At 61.0% G+C, this 18,141-nt stretch overlaps 1 protein-coding gene across 4 annotated transcripts in view; it reads right to left on the reverse strand.

Annotated features, from left to right (window-relative positions):
• Positions 1 to 8,582: 8,582 nt before the first annotated feature.
• KCNIP2 (potassium voltage-gated channel interacting protein 2) overlaps positions 8,583 to 18,141 on the reverse strand; it is a 140,307-nt gene continuing 130,748 nt past the window's right edge. For 3 of the 4 annotated variants that reach the window (XM_032795703.2, XM_032795701.2, XM_032795702.2), the window contains 7 exons: positions 17,912 to 18,036; positions 16,201 to 16,270; positions 15,236 to 15,306; positions 12,835 to 12,942; positions 11,442 to 11,546; positions 9,430 to 9,492; positions 8,583 to 8,929 (listed from right to left, as the gene is read on the reverse strand). In XM_032795703.2, the coding sequence (XP_032651594.1) occupies positions 8,882 to 8,929; positions 9,430 to 9,492; positions 11,442 to 11,546; positions 12,835 to 12,942; positions 15,236 to 15,306; positions 16,201 to 16,270; positions 17,912 to 18,036 (590 nt within the window). In that variant the 3' untranslated portion in view covers positions 8,583 to 8,881. The remainder of the gene's footprint in view (positions 8,930 to 9,429; positions 9,493 to 11,441; positions 11,547 to 12,834; positions 12,943 to 15,235; positions 15,307 to 16,200; positions 16,271 to 17,911; positions 18,037 to 18,141) is intronic. The other variant, XM_075073020.1, reaches the window with a different exon arrangement.

An 18,141-nucleotide genomic window follows, 5' to 3' on the forward strand; every position in this document is an offset into this window, starting at 1 on the left:
TTGTCCTGGGGTGAGTTCATCCTGGTAAAGCTAGTGTTATTCACGGTATACAGACAGAGAAGTCTATTTAAAAAAAACAACACTTGCTTGAAAGTTGCAACGTGGCACTATTTGATTTCTGAGAATTCAGAAGGAGAACACACAAGAACCCAGAAACAGAGAAGGAGAATGCAGACTGCTCCCTAAGGCAGAGAGAGACACAACTCATCCAACTTTGCTTTTAAGGGGGTTCTTTCCAGACAGCTATCTGCTGACACGCTTTGCTACAGACCCCCCTAGCCTGCAAGCTGGACCACGGAACGCCCATGCCCCCTTTTGAGGTAATAGCTTGCAATTCCAGCTGTCCTAAATACACCACAGCTAGCAAATTATAACTAATCTACACAAGTTACAATTGTCTATAGTTTACCGATACTTTATGAATTTGTGACATGGAGGCCATAGGTCAAATCCACTGTACTTCTAAGGGAATTAATTTTCCTGTAGCAGCTGTAAAAACCCAGGCTCGCCTGAAACGTTCCCAAGCTGTGGTCCGCAGAATAAAATCTGTAGAATAAAAGCGACAGGGTTAGGGAGTTGGGGAGTCTCCTGAGAGGATCGCTGTCATGAAATGCAAGAGTCTGACAACTCAGGGTCCAATGACAACTCTCCATCAATTGTGTCCAGATTACACCTATAACTTGTCCTTAGACAGTTGATTCATGCCAGCCAGGCGGGGATGACCTCTCCGCCGCTAGTAGCAGCTGAGGTGCCTGGAGGATCTATCATGTTACGGAGTCTGGGGGTTCCAGCCCTGCTCCCCTCTGCTTGGACCCCACAGTGACTTTTATCCAGCCAGTAAAACAGAAGGTTTATTGGACAACAGGAACACAGGTTACAGCAGAGCTTGCAGGCGCAGTCAGGACTCCTCCATCCAGTCCTTCTGGGGGTTCAGGGTGCTTGGATCCCAGCTAGGATACCCTGAATTCCGCCCCACAGCCCCAAACCCAAACTGTCCTGCCTTTCCTCCCGTCGGCCGAATCCTTTGTCCCCTTCTGCTCCGCCCAGGTGCTCCCCGCTCCCCCCTGCCGGGCTCGGGTTACAGGCTGAGCACCTGTCCCTCACCTAAAGACATCCCCTGCTTTCCCGTTCCCCACACAGACAGTCCTTACTCCATCACACCAATTCATGCCAGCCAGGCGGGGATGACCTCTCCGCTGCTAGTAGCAGCTGAGGTGCCTGGAGGATCTATTTTGGGACCATCACCATTTGTCTTGTAGGCTGATGGCTTTGGTGCCTATCATTTTTCTGCAGCCAGCAGCCCATCTTGTTTGCTGGTGATGACTCCCCATTATATAATTCACCCTGCTGAGAGACCTACAGACGGACATGCACCTGGAGACAACGTGCAGGTTCACTGTAGCCACAGGTTCATCAGTCCTTGGGAAGAGAACAGAAAAAGGAGCAACAGTACCACTGCGTTGTTTCCTGGCTCCCTTGCATGGTAGGCAGCTGTAGCTCCTACCCTCAAGGCTGGAAAATGCCTTCTGCTGATCAGTAGCATGCTCAGGCTTCGGTTGCAGCCCCTGTGCAGCAATTTCGAGCGGCCCTCCAAGCCATGCAGTAGTTTGATTGTCACTCCCCACTGCCTGCAGAATGGAGGCTAACGTACAGCTGTGAGCCAGCGTTGACATCACTCTCTCCTGCACACGTACAGGCGTCAGCTGGGGAATTCCTTCCCAGGCACAGCTTAGTCAGTGGCATGGGACACACACAGCAACATCAGTGCTTCCTCAGCAGGCAACTCTGTGCCATGGGGATGCACCCTGGCATCGTTATTTATACAGTAAATACAATTAAGCCTCAGCAGCATTAAACTCACCAGCTGCACAGGAACTTGGCTGGCCAGCCACCTTCCCCCTTCATCATCTAGGAAGCAGACTCTCAGCCCTCTCCAGATACCCTCTCAAATGGGTCGTCTGCGGCATGCAGTGCTTCATTTGTGCTAAGACTTTCCAGGGCTGATCCCCGGCACCTCTAGGCTTGGCAGTTCATAGCCCCGGCACGTCTGGGCCTGGCGGTTCAGAGCCCCAGCACCTCTGGGCTTGGTGCATCAGTTATGAAACTAAAAAAATTGGCTTGAGTCCCAGCACGTCTTTCATTACAAATTAAGCTGTGGCACCATGTCCAGAAAATCAGACCAACGGGGTGTATGGGGAACACTGTCCGGAGTGCTGGAGCCTTCGGCGAGCACCTTGTTAGCCCCCCCAGGTCAAGCACCTTTGCTGACCACAGCTGTGACAGCGTGGCCTGGGGAGAGAGGCAGGCGAATGCAGCCTGCTTCACCCTCTTGTTCCAGGCAGAGAACCAGCTGCGGGTTTGATTTGCTGCTGATCAGCTCATGCAATAGTGTCAGCTGCCGGAATTATCAGTTATCTGAGCTACGGCAGCATCCAGAGGCCCCAGCCGAGAACAGGCCCCCAGTGCTGTGCAAATGCAGAGACAGACCCTGTCCCAGACTGCTCCCACCTAGACGGGACGGACAATGGGCGGGAGGGGAAACAGAAGAAGTGATTTGTCCAGCAGCTCAGCAGCAGAGCCAGGACAAGAACTCACAGCTCCTGATTACCAGGCCAGCACCTGTTCCATTAGATCCCATTCGCAGTCTGGCTTTAGTCTCTTTGTACAGATCCATGCGCACCTTCCCCAGAGAATTATTTCTTGTTTCTGTAGTGGTAGGTTGTCAAGCGGCTCAGTGCTGACCTGGGTCAGGCCGGCTGCTCAGCTGGTGAGCGGGGGCCTGCAAGTAGCCAGGGAAAGTCTGCCAGGAGGAGAGCAAAAATAACCGCACAGTGCAGAAAAGGCCCCAGCTGAGGCTCCAGGCCCCCTGTCAGCCCCTGCCTACCCAAGTCACCTCCCTCCCCCCCTGCTGGGCTTTCTCAGAGCCCTTCCCCCAACACGGTGGCAGGGCAGGCTGGTCTGAGCTCAGCCCCTTGTTCACCCCCCCTGTGACAGAAGGGGGGATAGATGGGCCATTGAGATGAATGCAGCACTTTATGGTCTGCCATCTCCTGTGGCAGGGCATGGGCTCCCAGCCTGGCAGGGGGAGGACCCGAGGAGCTAGGAGGGCCCTGCGTTTTTGGGGTGCTGAGGCGGTGTTGTAGCATCCCTCTGCCACAAGAGGGCACTCTGAGCCAGCCCATGGCAGGCCCGGCTCGGTCCCATTGGCCAAGCGGGGCAGGATGTGAAGGGCCTGGCCTGGCCCCGACGGCCAGAGCACCCCAAGAAAGCGGGATGGAGCTGCCCCGGGAGCAAGAGCTGGGCCCCCGCAAACCAGCCTTGCCAGGCCGCTCCCAGCATCCCGAGTGCCAGGCCCCCATGGCCCCAGCTGCACTCACAGGGGCAGTTCCACCCCCGACCCCGCCAGCCCTGCACCCACAACCCAGCTGGAGCTCGAGGGGCAGGGGAGAGATGAGCAAAAAGCCACAACCCACCCTCATCTAACCCACCTCCCTGCTGCCGGGACCAATCCCCAGTCCCCTGGCCTGTGCGCCCCAGGCGCTGCTACCCCCAGATGTGCATCCTGCATGCTGCCTTCCCCCTCACACTGGCCCTCCTGGGTCTTGGAGCTCAGCCCCTATCACAGCAACCCCGTCTGAGCAGCCCCTTCCTAGACGTCACAAGCTCCATCTTAAAGCTAGTTTGGGTGTTTGCCCCATGGCTCCCAGTGGGAGGCTGTTCCAGACCCTCACCCCTGCAGTGATTAGAAATCTGCTGCTCCTCTCCAGCCTGAATTGCTCACAGCCGGTTTATCCCCGTTCGGTGTTGGCCCGACATTGTCCCTTAGCTTCAGCAGCTCCTCCCCCCGTCAGATTTCGACTGTGCAAGCAGGGCCGGCTCGGCCGTTCAGAACAAGCCAAACTTTGCTCTGGTCCAGCGATGCTGGGCACTGGGTGTGGCAGTCGCCGCGCTGCAGCCATCCCTGGGGGGCTCAGCTCATGCTAGCGTCTGTGCAAGGACGAGCTGCCCAAGCCGCCAGGCACGCTGACAGCTGGCTGCCTCCGCCTGCCGTGCCAGGGGCTGTTTTTAGCGCGTACGCTGATGAGGTGTGGGCATGTGGCCTTGAGCTGGCCATGCCCCTGCCCCTGGCAGCTGAGCCCTTCCCTTAGCCTCCACGTGTCTGCGCAGTGCTGCATGGCCTCGCTCAGCCTCGCGGCCCGGCTCTGCACCGGGAACCGGTAGAATTCAGTGTGAACCTGGGGGCCAGACCTGGATGCCTGGTCCAGCTGCAATCTTGGAGCCAGCATCTCAGCATATTGCAGGCCACAGCCCCTCACCTACCCTGCCGCTGGGGTTTCCAGCAGATGAGACCCTGCCTAGAGCCTGAGCCAGGCTCTCCCGGCGGGGGTGTGGTAAGCGCTGGTGTTGGGCAGCCACCCCAGGCGCTGAACCTCCCATCAGCTCGTGGGGATACAGGGCTGATGGCTGCTCAAGAGGTTCTCGGGGGGCTGGAGCAAAACCTGACGCTAATGCCACCCCCCCCTGCCAAATAGTTTAAGAAGGGGACAGGGGTCAAAGAGGGCCCAGGCCTGTGGGGTTGCTGCCCTCCCCCCCCAAGGGCTAGGGGGTTGCTCCCAGTCCTGCCTCGCCCTGAGCTCTGGGCCTCCCCATCCCCCATCCGTACTGCCCGGTGCTCGGCCTGGTGGGTTGCCTCAGGCCAGCACAATGCCAGTGGGGCGACGGGCACCTAAGGTGGGCGAGTTCTTCCCTGCATTAGTGATGGCAGCGCCCAGCGCTGAGCGGTGCACCGATGCCATCTGCCATGTCACGACTCCCTTTGGTCCTCCCCTGGACAGCCCCATGGCCATCCTCAGGGTTGAATCAGGGCCCTTCACTATGCCAAGCGTGAGCTGCTACAGCTGGAGTGGCAGCTCCAAGGGTCCTCAGCAGGGGCTGGGACGGACTCGGCCCTGCCAGGGCTTGGAGGGGGGGCACCCAGTAGGTTAGACTGGCTCCCTGCACACGGGTGAACCAAAGGCCTTTCTAATGCCGCCAGCCGGGTGTCACCATCACACCGTGGGCACATGCAGCGTCTCCCCCCGTGTAACCCCCGCACACGCCCACCACCTCCAGCAGTGCACATGGGTGGGCACCCGCCCTGCAGCACCCCTGGCTGGAGAGGGGTCTTTGAAGGCCGGAGCGCTGCCCAGGGTGATGTGCTGAGCCCCGCACCCCCTCAGAGCAGGCCCCCCAACCAGCTCTTGTCCTGCCAGGCCCTAGCCAGGACCCCCCCTGGTAGCACTCTTCGACTGGGCCCCCTGCCTCCCTGCCCCACAGATGCCCAGACACAGCAGGGTGGCGCATAGCGACTGTGGCTGGATTTTATTGTACTTTTGATCGTTGTTATTATACAAAATATACAGAGTTGAAAATGCAAAGCGGCTAGTAGGGCCGAGCGCCCGGTAAGGGGCACACGCCATGCGGCTGGGGGCGGGGCTGGGCACTGGACGCCGGCGCACGGGGCAGGAGAGGAGCTGAAAGGACAAAGCTCCCCCGCAACCCACGGCGACCCCAGCCCCACCAGGTGGAAGGGGGCGGGGCTGTCTGGATGAGTGTGAGGCTCAGCCCCACCCACAAAGGGGCCCTTGCTCAGGCTAGAGGCTTGGGACTGGCGGGTGGGGGGGCTGAGAGGAGCAAACCGCGCCGGGGCGCCGCTTCCAGCAAGGGGTGTGTGTGAGAGCTGGGCCCTGGGGCAGGGCCAGGGGGATGGAACGAAGGAACATTAAAAACCCATCCTGACAGCGAGATCTCTGGGGCAGGAGGAGGAGGGAGCATTGTCAGCCATCGTCCGGGAGCCGGACCCTGCTGGGAACAGCTCGTCGGGCATGGGAAGGAGTCCTGGCTCCCCAGCCTGCACAAAACCCCGGAGGGGACACGGGGGGGATGGTCCTGCCCCGGGCCCAGAGCATGCGGGACTTGAGCACCAGCGACCTGTGGGGCGCCAGCCTCCTGGTTTGTCCCCGTCTAGGGACAGGGCCCCATGCAAAGGGCGGCTCCAGCCCGGATCGTTTCCTTTGCTAATCAGCAGTGACCCCCACAAGCCCTCCCGCCTCCCCCCACTTGGGTGCTGCTGACCTGGCTCCAGCCCAGCCGGGCGCTGGCTCGGTGTCTGCCCCCGTGCACCACCCAAGCTCTAGCGGCACAGGGCTCCCCTTCCCATACCCAGCAGAGGGCAGGACAGGCCGAGGGCCACGCGGGCTTGGCAGGGAATAAACAACCCTACAAAGCCAGGGGTGCTGGCTGGCCAGGGCTGTCTGCTGGACCTGGCTTTCCCAGCTGATGGGCCCTGCTCACGGAGCTGCTTCCCCGGGGAGATTCCCCAGGCTGCCTCTGGCTCTGCCTTGAGCTGCACACCCTCAGCCCTGGCAGCAGCACTCATCCCACCGCTCCCACCACTGCTGAGGCCTGCAGGCTAGGAGCACGTTGCGCCCACCTCCCTGCCCAGATGAACAGCTCCACTCCGCTCTCAGGAACGGGGAGCAGGCCCCACCTCGCAGGACTGGGACAGGGGGACAGGTCCCGGGAAGCACCTTGGTGCAGCATGCAATTGACTTGTGGAACTTGCCGCTGCAGGAGATTGTAAAGACACCTGGCTCAGCACAGCTCCACAAGGCCATCGCTGTGACCAGGACCCACGTCTGCAGAGAGCATTAAAGGGGCTGTGGCGTCTCAGAGCCAGGGCTGGAGCTAATCTGCAGAGCAGGGCAGGAGTTGGGGCCACGTCTTCCTGTGAAGCCCCAGGCACTGGCCACTGCTGGTGATAAGATGCCCGCAGGGACAGCTGCACTGCCCTCAGGGCGCTAGGGAGTGACATGCCCCTGTCATCAGAGGGACCCCAGGGACCAGGCTGCCAGCCTGTCCCTGGCAGCGCTGACTGTACTGACGCCTAGGAAGGGCACGTGCTGGCCACGCACAAGCCCCCTGGCTCGCTCTGGCTCCCAGCCTGTCCTGCCCCATGTCGGCCCAAGGCAGATAGCTGGCTGGCTGCCGAGCTATTCCCCCTCAACCAGCGCGATCCCAGTCATCTGCTCAGCTCACGGCAGTCTCACTTCTGGGCTCCTCTGGGACCCTCTGTGCAGCCCCCGGCCCCCATCACCCGTCTGCGTTGGCCTGAGCACAGGGCCCTCAGCAGCTGCCTCAGCAACACCCTGCTGGTTCCTAGCCCCTTTCTCCATCCGGGGTGCAGCTGGCAGGGCTGGGGGGTGAGATCTCAGCAGCTGCCTGGGCAACACCCTGCCGGTTCCTAGCCCCTTCCTCCATCTGGGGGGCAGCTGGCAGGGCTAGGGGGTGAGATCTCAGCAGCTGCCTGAGCGACACCCTGCCAGTTCTTAGCTCCGTCCTCCATCCAGGGTGCAGCTGGCAGGGCTGGGGGGTGAGATCTCAGCAGCTGCCTGAGCGACACCCTGCCGGTTCCTAGCCCCTTCCTCCATCTGGGGGGCAGCTGGCAGGGCTGGGGGGTGAGATCTCAGCAGCTGGGCGGGGGAGTCCCCGGAGCCACTGGCACTCCAGGGAGTGTTGTCCACTGGCCCTGCCGCATGCCACCCACTGTGACTGACCGGAGTGAAGGGGCAGCGGGGAGCCGCAGGCAGGGAAGAAGCAGGTTGTGCCCTGGAGCCAGCAGTGAGAAGGGCCCGGGAGCAGCAGAGTGCCAGGAACAGAAAAGCCTGCCAGGTAGCCTGGCCATGAGCGCCGAGCTGGACTCTGCTTCTCCAATACACCCCCCACCACCACCGGTGACAGCCCTGGGGCTAACCTGGGCCGGGCTGGGCCGGGCCCCATGCGCTAGATCATTGAAGGGAAATGTTTCACCCAGGCACAAAGTGCCAGCTGGATTCCTGGTGCACCCTCTGCCCCCAGCCATCTCGGAGAGACGGGGCAAGCTCCCCCAGAGCTCCTCTGGGCTCAGGGCCCACCACGCTGACCAGCCCTCCCAGCCAAGCCCCTCTGCCACACATCACGGGGCCACCCCCACCCCCGGTGCGGCTCCCCAAGCAGCTGGGACGTGGTGCGAGACCGGTGCCTCCTGGCTCGGCCTCGACAGCCGCTGCCCCAGGGCTCCCGATGGGACGGAGGCCTCGTCGTAACAGCCTTCCCGGACCAATCCCCAGCCGCTCCCTGCCCCGGGCTCTCGGGGCACCTCAAGTCTAGCCCAGCCTCCTGCTCCAGCCACCTAATGCAGGCCACTCGCCCATGAGCACGCAGGGACGTGCCCAGCCTGCCTGCCTCCTCCAGGGCATCCGGGCACTGCCCCTCTGCCCACCCCCCCTCGGAGAAGGCGGAAGCAGCAGAGGGCATCTCCCAGGCGGGGTAACAGCCCCTGTGATGAACGGCAATGGGGACTTGCCCAGGTTTGCCGAACGCACCTGGAACTCCCCCCCCGCTGGATGGCATCCTGGAGCTGGGGCCAGAGACGAGGGAGGGAAGGAGCCAGCTCTGAATCCTCCAGAGTGGGGTTCCCTGGGAACCAGGGTGTGGGAGCTGCTTGCTGCACGGTGGATGCCTAGCAGGACGGGGTGGGTGCTGTCCGGAGCCAGGCAGCTCTGGGCGTAGGAAGGTCCGTTTGGCCCCAGGTGCCCCAGGACAGTGCTTGCCTTCTGCCAGGCTGTGCCTATGCTCTGCCCCCAGGAGCACGTCCCCATGGCAGGTGGAGCCACAGCTAGCCCAGGGCAAGGGAAGGTCCCTTCATCATAGGTGCCGCCACCGTGTCTCCTGGAGCTAAAATCCTTCCCCTGCAGCGCCGTCAAGCCTGTTTCAGGGGGGCTGCACACCCAGGATGGGAGGGTCTCAGAGGAAGAGACGAGAGAGAAGCAGGAGCTTGGCCCGGTGGCGGGGCTGGCAGAGGCTAGATCACGTTGTCGAAGAGCTGCATGGATCTCATGATGTTCTCATCCTGCAGGGGTGGAGGAGGAGATGCTCAGTGGGTCTGCTGGGACCTCGACTCCAGCAGCGAAACCTGTGTCTAGGGTCCAGGCAGAGGGTCCCCACTTTCCGGGCTGTCCTGGCACCCTCGGAGTGCCAGGCTGGCATTCTGCAGCTAAGGCCAAGACTTGTGGGCAAAGCGCTGGGGCCTTTAAAGGCTGAGAAGAGACGGCGCCCCCGGCTGTATGTCCTGTTGGAAAGGTGACATCTGGCCCTGTGCCCACTGGCACTACGCCAGGCTGCTGGCTCTTAGGGGAGTGCACCCGGTCCGGCCCCACTTCCCACACAGTCCTGGGGCCCCTCCGAGGCCTCTCACCCAAGCACGGGTCCTGCCTCTCAGCTCTGGGAGGAGCAGCTGGGCGGCAGCACGGGGCAGCAGTGCCCAGGAGGCTCGGGGCAGGGGCAGGGGCACTGCGGGGTGAGAAGCCGAGCGGGAGAAGGGCCCGGCCCAGGATCGAGCTGTGACGTTACCTTCTGACACGACTCTATGAACTCCTCGATTGTGACCACCCCGTCCTTATTCCGGTCCATCTTCTGCAAACAGACACAGCGTCACGGAGCCGGCAGTGGGTCCAGAGACAGGGGGAGAGGCTGCATGTGCCCAACAGGGGACAGCCCCCTATTCTGATCCCTGCTGGGGGGACAGCACCCCCCACTCTGATCCCCACGCCAGGGGGACAGCGCCCCTCCACTCTGATCCCTGGTGGAGGAGGGACAGCACCCCCCCCATTCTGATCCCTGCTGGGGGGACAGCGACCCCCAGTCTGATCCCCACCTGAGGGGGACAGTACCCCCCACTCTGATCCCCAACCGAGGGGGACAGTGCCCTCCACTCTGATCCCTGCTGGAGGGGGGACAGCACCCCCCTTCTGATCCCTGCTGGGGGGGACAGCGACTCCCAGTCTGATCCCCACCTGAGGGGGACAGTGACCCCCCACTCTGATCCCTGCTAGGGGGACAGCACCCACCACTCTGATCCCTGCCGGGGGAACAGCACCCCCCACTCTGATCCCCACCTGAGGGGGACAGTGACCCCCCCACTCTGATCCCTGCCAGGGGGACAGCACCCCCCACTCTGATCCCTACCGGGGGGGACAGCATCCTCCACTCTGATCCCCTCCCGAGGGGGACAGCTCACCCCACTCTGATCCCTGCCAGGGGGACAGCACCCCCCACTCTGATCCCTGCTGGGGGAACAGCACCCCCCACTCTGATCCCCACCTGAGGGGGACAGTGACCCCCCCACTCTGATCCCTGCCAGGGGGACAGTGCCCCCCACTCTGATCCTATAAGAGATCCCTCCTGTGTGGGCCGCATTTGGACAAAGAGGAGGCAACATCCCCCATAGCTCAAGCAGCATCTGCCCAGGCCGGGGCTTTCCGTGGGTCTGAGAGAGCCCAGGGTGACCCCCAGATCTAAACCCCAAAGCCCGTCCTGGGCAGATCCAGGTGAGCACAGGGTTAATCTCAGGGGAGGAGGCAGGTTTGTGGGTAACGAAGCCCAGGGGGACTCCAGGATCCTCGTTAATTCTCCCTGGAAATGAGAAGGGAGCTCATAGCTCCTGCTTCAGGGCACCAGCCAGTGGCAGGAGGGTTCGTGTGGGAAGCCTGCCAGGGGGAGCTCACCCCATGGGGAGTAGCCCGGTCCCTCCCCCAGCATGGAGACAGGACGCTGGGCTGGATGGAGCCTGGGTCTGACCTGGGCCTATGATCCCCTGGGGCTTCCCCCCTTTGGGGCAGCGTGGCCAGGGGAGGGGTCAACTGGGGCTTCCCCCCTTTGCGGCAGCATGGCCAGGGGAGGGATCAACTGAGGCTTCCCCCCTTTGCGGCAGCATGGCCAGGGGAGGGGTCACCTGTGGCTTCCCCCCTTTGGGGCAGTGTGGCCGGGGAGGGGTCACCTGGGGCTTCCCCCCTTTGGGGCAGTGTGGCCGGGGAGGGGTCACCTGGGGCTTCTCCCCTCTGTCTCTCTATGCTGCTCCGAGCAATCTCTCCTTTGCTCTCCCGTCCAGGGCCGCCGGGGGTGGCAAAAGGGGAGGCGAGAGGGGCCCCGGGTCCTGCAAGGGTCCCCACGAGAGTTTTTCGGGGCCCCTGGAGCAGGGTCCTTTACTCGCTCCGGGGGCCCAGAAAATGTGTGGGGCCCGGGCCCCCAGAGCGTCTTCCGCTCCCGATCTTCACCGGCGGGGGATCCTTCCGTTCCGGGACCAACAGCGGGGGTCCCCCGCCACCGAATTACCGCTGAAGACCCGGCTGCACTTCGGCGGCAGGTCCCGCTTCGGCGGCAATTCGGCATCGGGTCCCAGAGCGGGAGGACCCCCACTGGCGAAATACCGCTGAAGCGGGGGGCCCCCCACCACCGAAGACCCCAGGCCCCCGGAATCCTCTGGGCAGCCCTGCTCCCGTCCCCAGCCCCCGGGCCCTTCCTCTGGTCACTGACTCCTCTCCCTGTCCCAGGAGGGACCCCCAGGCCGGCTCCACATGTCTCACCTGGAAAAAGTTCTCTACGTGCTCCCGGGGGGCCTCCTCCCGCATGGCCGGGTACGTGTATTTGCCCATCATGTCGTAGATGGATTTCATGATGTCCAGCATTTCCTGAGGAAGGGGCCCAGAACCAAACAATTAGCAGCATTTGCCCCACAGAGAGGCCCCTATGTCCCTCTGCGGGAGGCACCTGGGCCCCCACACCTCACCCCTCAGCTGGGGACGCTCTGGGCAGCTTCTGGTGCCAGCCAAGGGAGACAGAGACGCCCGCACCGGGAGGGGGCCAGTCAAGTGACACGCCAGGATTGCAACCCCCTCCCCCTACCAGGGAGAGACACGAGGAGCTGGGGGGCCCGGGCTGGAAACTGATTATTGCCCCCCACAGCTCTGCTGATGCCCCTCACTCCCAACCCGCAGCTCCCTGCTATCCCTGCCCTGGGCTCCCCACCCCCAGTTCTGCCGGTGCCCCTCACTCCCGACCCACAGCCCCTGCTAGCCCAGCCCTGGGCTCCCCACCCCCCAGCTCTGCCGGTGCCCCTCACTCCCGACCCACAGCCCCTGCTAGCCCAGCCCTGGGCTCCCTCCATCTCAATCCTGACCCGCAGCCCCCTGGTCTCTAGCCCTGGGCTCCTCCCACCCCAGCCCTGCCAGTGCCCCTCAATCCTGACCTGCAGCCCCTGCTAGCCCAGCCTTGGGCTCCCCACCCCCAGCTCTGCCGGTGCCCCTCAATCCCAACCCGCAGCTCCCAGCTCTGGCTCCCGCTACCTCAGCTGAAGCCCCTCAGTCCTGCCCAGGGCCAGCGCTTCCATTTAGGTGACCTAGGTGGTCGCCTAGGGCACCAGGATTTGGGAGGCGGCATTTTGCCGCCCTTGGCAGCAATTCGGCGGCGGGGGGGTCCTTCCGCGCTCCGGATCTTCAGCGGCAATTCGGCGGCGGGGGGGTCCTTCCGCGCTCCAGATCTTCAGCGGCAATTTGGCAGTGGGGGGGTCCTTCCGCGCTCCGGATCTTCAGCGGCAATTCGGCGGCGGGGGGGTCCTTCCGCGCTCCAGATCTTCAGCGGCAATTTGGCAGTGGGGGGGTCCTTCCGCGCTCCGGATCTTCGGCGGCAATTTGGTGGCAGGGGGGTCCTTCCAGGCTCCGGATCTGCAGCGGCAATTCTGCGGCGGGTCCTTCACTCGCTTCGGGACTCTCTGCCGAAGTGCCCCAAAAACGGGGAGCGCGGAAGGAGCCCCCCCGCCGCAGAACTGCTGCCAACGACTGGGAGCGCGGAAGGACCCCCGCTTAGGGCGCCAAAAACCCTGGTGCCGCTCCTGGTCCTGCCCCCCCTTCTGAGATGAAGTGGCCCAGCAATGTCAGTGTTTCCCAGTCCCCCCCGGCTCCTATCTCTCCCCCCCCCCACCTCTTTGGTGATGCAGCCGTCTTTGTTCAGGTCATAGAGGTTGAAGGCCCAGCTGAGCCGGTCGTCTATGGTGCCTCGGAGAATCACGGACAAGCCGGCCACAAAGTCCTGTGGAGGAATTGGGGTTACCAGGGCAGACACTCTCGCGAGACCCTTGGTGTCAGGGTGCAGAACATGAGAAGGGCCAGATGGGCTCAGCGAGCAGCCCCCAGCCCAGTGTCCTGGCTTGGACAGTGGCCGGTGTCAGATGCTTCAGAGGGACTGAACAGACCAGGGTGTTTTCAGGTGATTCCATCTGTGACCCTGAGAAGAGCCCGGTGCCAGCGGGCAGGCTGATGTCATGATATGTTCCCAAAGGCGGTAGCGTAGCCCTGTAAAACTAACAGCTCGCTGGTCACAGATATTCCTGCATGACATATCTACGGTGACCCCTCAAAGGGCTGCAGAGCTCTGGGCTGGAGATCTGTTCTCGAGACGTACCTGGTGTGCACCGCCTAAACCACGCCTGCTGCGATTCTGTTTCACTTTGTCACCCGGCTCCCAGGTCTGTGAGATCCCCTCGTAACTTCGCAGGCTGCCTGGCCTTCGCATGAGACATTTTGCATAGTCTGCAAACGTTGCCGTCTCACTGGTTACCCCTTTTCCCAGATCGTTTACGAATATGTGGAATAGGACTGGGCCCAGTACAGACCCTGGGGACACCTCTCTCCAGTCTGAAAACTGACCCTTTGATCTCACAAAACTGGGTGACTGGGCAACAAAATGGCAGATGAAATTCAATGTTGATAAATGCAAAGTGATGCCCATTGGGAAACATAATCCCAACTCTACATAGAAAATCAAGAATAGTTCTCTGAAAACATCCACTCAGTGTGCAGCGGCTGTCAAAAAAGTGAACAGAATGTTGGGAATCATTAGGAAAAGGATAGATAATAAGACAGAAAATCCCATATATAAATCCAGGGTACGCCCACCTCTGGAATCCTGTGTGCAGTTCTGGTCACCCCATCTCAGAAAATAGACATTGGAATTGGAAAAGGTTCAGAGAAGGCCAAAAAAAAACAAACGATGAGGGGGATGGAACAACTTCCATATGAGGAGAGAGTGAAAAGACTGGGGCTATTCAGATTAGAAAAGAGACGACGAAGGGGGGATATGACAGAGGGCTGTAAAATCATGACTGGTGTGGAGCATGTGAACAGAGAAGTGTTATTTGCCCCTTCCCAGAACACAAAAACCAGGAATCTCCCAATGAAATTAATCGGCAGCAGTTTAAATTAAACAACAGGAAGTATTTCTTCCCACAACGCACAGTCAACCTGTGGAACTCCTCGCCAGGGGATGCTGTAAATCACAAAAGTACAACTCGGTTCAGAAAAGAACTAGATACATTCCTGTAGGACAGGATCAGCAGCGGCTATTAGTCAGGATGGTCAGGGATACAGCCCCAGGCTCTGGGTGTCCCTAACCCTCAGCGTGCGAGAAGCTGGGAGTGAAGGACAGTGGATGCATCACTCGCTAATTGCCCTGTTCTGTTCGTTCCCTCTGAAGCACCTGGCACTGGGATCACTATTCCGACCTGATCAGGCCTCTCTTCTGTTTGTTCTGATGACCAGCACAAACAGACAGTGAAACGCAGCGCTTCAGTCACAGCCACTTTGCCTGAGTCTCCCCCGTGGCTAGTAACAGAGATTGCACCTTCCGAGAGAACATGGCCTCGGTTTCCCCCCATGAGTGGGTCCAAGCGAGGTCTGATAGACTGATCCTCTTCTTTGTGGAAAACGCGGCTCGTTATTGATCACCCCCTGGCCCTCAGGTGTCTCTGAGTCATGGGGTCCCAGGGGCCTCTGACAGGCAAACACCAGAACCCGGTCCCCACGATGGCTCGTCATTATTCATCATCGCCCGGCCTGAGCTTGGACTGTCACCTGGGTAATGCAGGATTGCTTGGGGCTTGAGACCACAGCACCCAGGAGCCCTGGAGAGCCACAGGGTGTGGCTGGGTCTGGCTGCCCCAGTAAAAGCTGCGTTACCCATCACTGCCATTCCCAGGAGGTCAAAAATCAGGAGTCAGGTGGGAAAAAAATCATGAGATCAGCTTAAAATTCTGGGGTTCTGGTTCTTTGCCTTCTGACGTCTAAGGGCCTTTAAAAGTCCCATTTGCAGACTTTTCTCCCCACCAGGAGGGCTAGGAACTTGCTGTTTCAAAGACAGACACTGAGATTCTCACGTCATCACCTCACTACAGGAGCTAGGGCTTTAACACCAACTAGTGCAAGACTTGCAATTGCTAGTGAGACTTGATGATACTCGTTCTGCCCAAGTCTCGACAGCATCAGACTCAAAGGCTCTATCCCCAGTCCCCAGGTCCCATCCCAACCAGGTAGGTGCAGAGCCTCACCTCGAAGCTGATCGAGCCGTCATGGTCGGTGTCGAACGCGTTGAAGAGGAAAGCAGCGTACATGCCGGAGTCTGCGGGACCAGCCAAACGGAGAGAGTCAAACAGGGATAGGACTTACTGACTTTGACCCGGTATATGAATGACTTGATATTAAACAAGCAACAGAGCCAGCTTTCCGATGCCGACCTGGGGAACACACTGCCACAGGAATCCAGACAGCCTCAGTACTACCCCTGGCTAATTTGGTCATAGCCATTCTGAACTACACTAAAAGTGATCCACTCTCATGCTCCAGGGCCTCAGCTGATGGCAGCAGGGTCAGGAAGAAGCAGACACCCAGCATGGAACAACATGGGGGATTCCTTTTCACCCTCCTCTGAAGCATCAGGCAGTGGCTAGAGAGAGACATGGCGCTAGCAGAGGGATACCCATGGCCTGAGCATGTGCCACTATCACATTCCCTTGTGGAGTGCACCAGGGCACAAGGAGGGTGCAGGTGGGGGTCAGGGCACCACGACTGCCTTGGGAAGAGCACTAAAGCTGCAGAAGTTGGCTCCAGGGATGCTGGAGAGTACACGCTTGAGCTGCTCTAACACACTCTGACCCTCTGAGCCTCACCTCAGCCCTCCCCCCTCCCCACGCCCTGACTCTACCCCCTACCCCAAACCAGAGCTCCTCTTTGAGAACACAGGGCAGGAGCCACCACGAATGGCAGTGCAACTGTGCCTGGCCTGGCTATTTGCATGGGCAGGTACCCGATTTGCACAGGCAATCACGGCAATTGCATGTGCAAACTAGATGCACATTTTGCTTACATAAAGGCAGCCTTACATTTCTGGCCCTCTGGACCTGAGTGGGGGGTGGTGGGAGCCGCCTCTGGGGTGACCCTCCCCGCCCATGGAGACTGTCCCACCCGCAGCCCCCTTTTACACTCTGTAGGAGCCGGAGTTAAGAGGGGAGCTCACCTCCCTGCGGGAAGAACTGGGAGTAGATCTGTTTGAAGTTCTCTTCGTTAACGAGGCCAGTCGGGCACTCCTGCCAAAGGGAAAATCACAGACAAGATCAACCCCCTTCAAACAGCCAGGGCTGGAATGGTCTGAGCACAGAGCGGGGAGCCAGGCTTGCCTGAGCTCTCCTTGTGAATCTATCCCTCTGGGCCCTTGGGCCGGTCATGTCACCGCTCTGTGCCTCAGTTTCCCCATAGAGTCCTGCCTTCCCCCTCTGGTTGTGCTCAGGACAGCACATCTCGGGGAGGTGGGGCGGGGGCAAGGCCCTGTCCCGAAGGGCTCCCAGGCTAACTTCAACTCCCGCCCTCCAAAGATCTGTCTGTCTAGGAGCTGCTTCCCCCACCAAATGGAATGCAGCCACCTCTGGGGTGGAAAGCAGCAACTGGATAAGAGCACACCCACACCACACAGCCCCTGCATCCTCTAGGCTCCCAGAGCTCTCTGCAAATTCTGGACACATCATCCCTACTGGAAGGCAACCCCTTCTGGGGTGGAACAGCCTGCTGCACTGGAGTGGAAGGGGGGATGTTTTGGGAAATGCCATTGGAGCCAGTGGTCTGTTGTGTCTTGCTGAACAGACTGTGCCTCGGGGCTGCCAATCTCATCAGAAATGCCCCCCCGCCCCGCCCCACAGAGCAAAGTTCCTGGAGTGCAGCGACCCACCCAGCAGGATGATGGACCACCAGGGTTTGGCCCTGGGCTGCCAGGCACCTGGGGAAGTTCATTAGCCACTTGCCCTGGCACCAGCCCCTCCTGTGCAGGCTCCTGCAGGCACCAGAGGGCTGGGTCCATGTCTCAGCTGCATGGGAGCGCAGCTGCCAGAGGAGCAGCAGGAGAGAGGGTTCTGGGGGGCAGAGGTTGGAGGGGGAGGGGGTGTTGGAGACAGAGGCTGGAGTAGGGTTGCCAATCCTCCTGGATTGGCCAGGAGTTGCCCGGAATGGGCATCTATCTCCTGGTTGCTATTGAAAGCAATCTGGGAGATTTTAATCGGCCGAAAGTCCGGTCAGCAGCACAGTGGGGCTAAGGCAGGATCCCTACCTGCCCTGGCTCTGCACGGCTCCCGGAAGAAGCCAGCGTGTCCGGCTCCTAGGCACAAGCATGGCCAGGGGGATTCTGTGCACCGCCTCCGCCCCGAGCACCGACTCCACAGCTCCCATTGGCCGGGAACCTCGGACAATGGGAGCTGTGGGGGCGGTGCCTTCAGGCAGGTGTAAGCGCACAGAGCCCCTGGCCACCCCGATCTTAGGAGCCACAGGGACATGTCGCTGCTTCTGGGAGCCGCCCAAGGTAAGTGTCAACTGGCCGGAGCCCGTATCCTGTCCCGCACCCCCTCCCGCACCCAACCCCCAGCCCTGAGCCTCCCTCCCACAGCCCGCACTCCTCCTGCACCCCAACCCCCTGCCCCAGCCCTGAGCCACTGCCAGCCCCCAAACTCCCTCCCAGAGCCCACATCCTGCACCCAATGCCCTGCCCCAGGCTTTTGAAAGTGAGTGAGGGCGGAGGAGCAACGGGGTGGAGGGGGATGCAGTGAGCAGGGGCGTGGCCTCAGAAAAGGGGCGGGGCAATGGTGTTTGGGTTTGTGCAATCAGTCAGTTGGCACCCTAGGTCAGAGGGGAGGGGGTGTCGCTGGGGCCAGAGGCAGCCCCCCCAGGCCGGCCCAGTGACTCACGTTCTTGAAGCCCCGGTACAGGACCTGCAGCTCCTTGCGGCTGAACTTGGTCTGTTCCTGCAGCTGCTCCAGCCCCTCGGGGCGATGGCAAACAGTGGAGAGTTCGAACTCGTCCTCCACGCTGTCTGCAAGGGGGAGAGCAGCTCAGAGCCTCGGCGTGGCTGCCCCCTACCCGAGCCCCCTGCCCCACAGCACCGGCTGCCCCCTGCCCGAGCCCCCGGCCCCACGGC

Source organism: Chelonoidis abingdonii, chromosome 16 (genome assembly GCF_003597395.2).
Source record: "Chelonoidis abingdonii isolate Lonesome George chromosome 16, CheloAbing_2.0, whole genome shotgun sequence".
In the NCBI taxonomy this organism is placed as follows: Eukaryota; Metazoa; Chordata; order Testudines; family Testudinidae; genus Chelonoidis; species Chelonoidis abingdonii.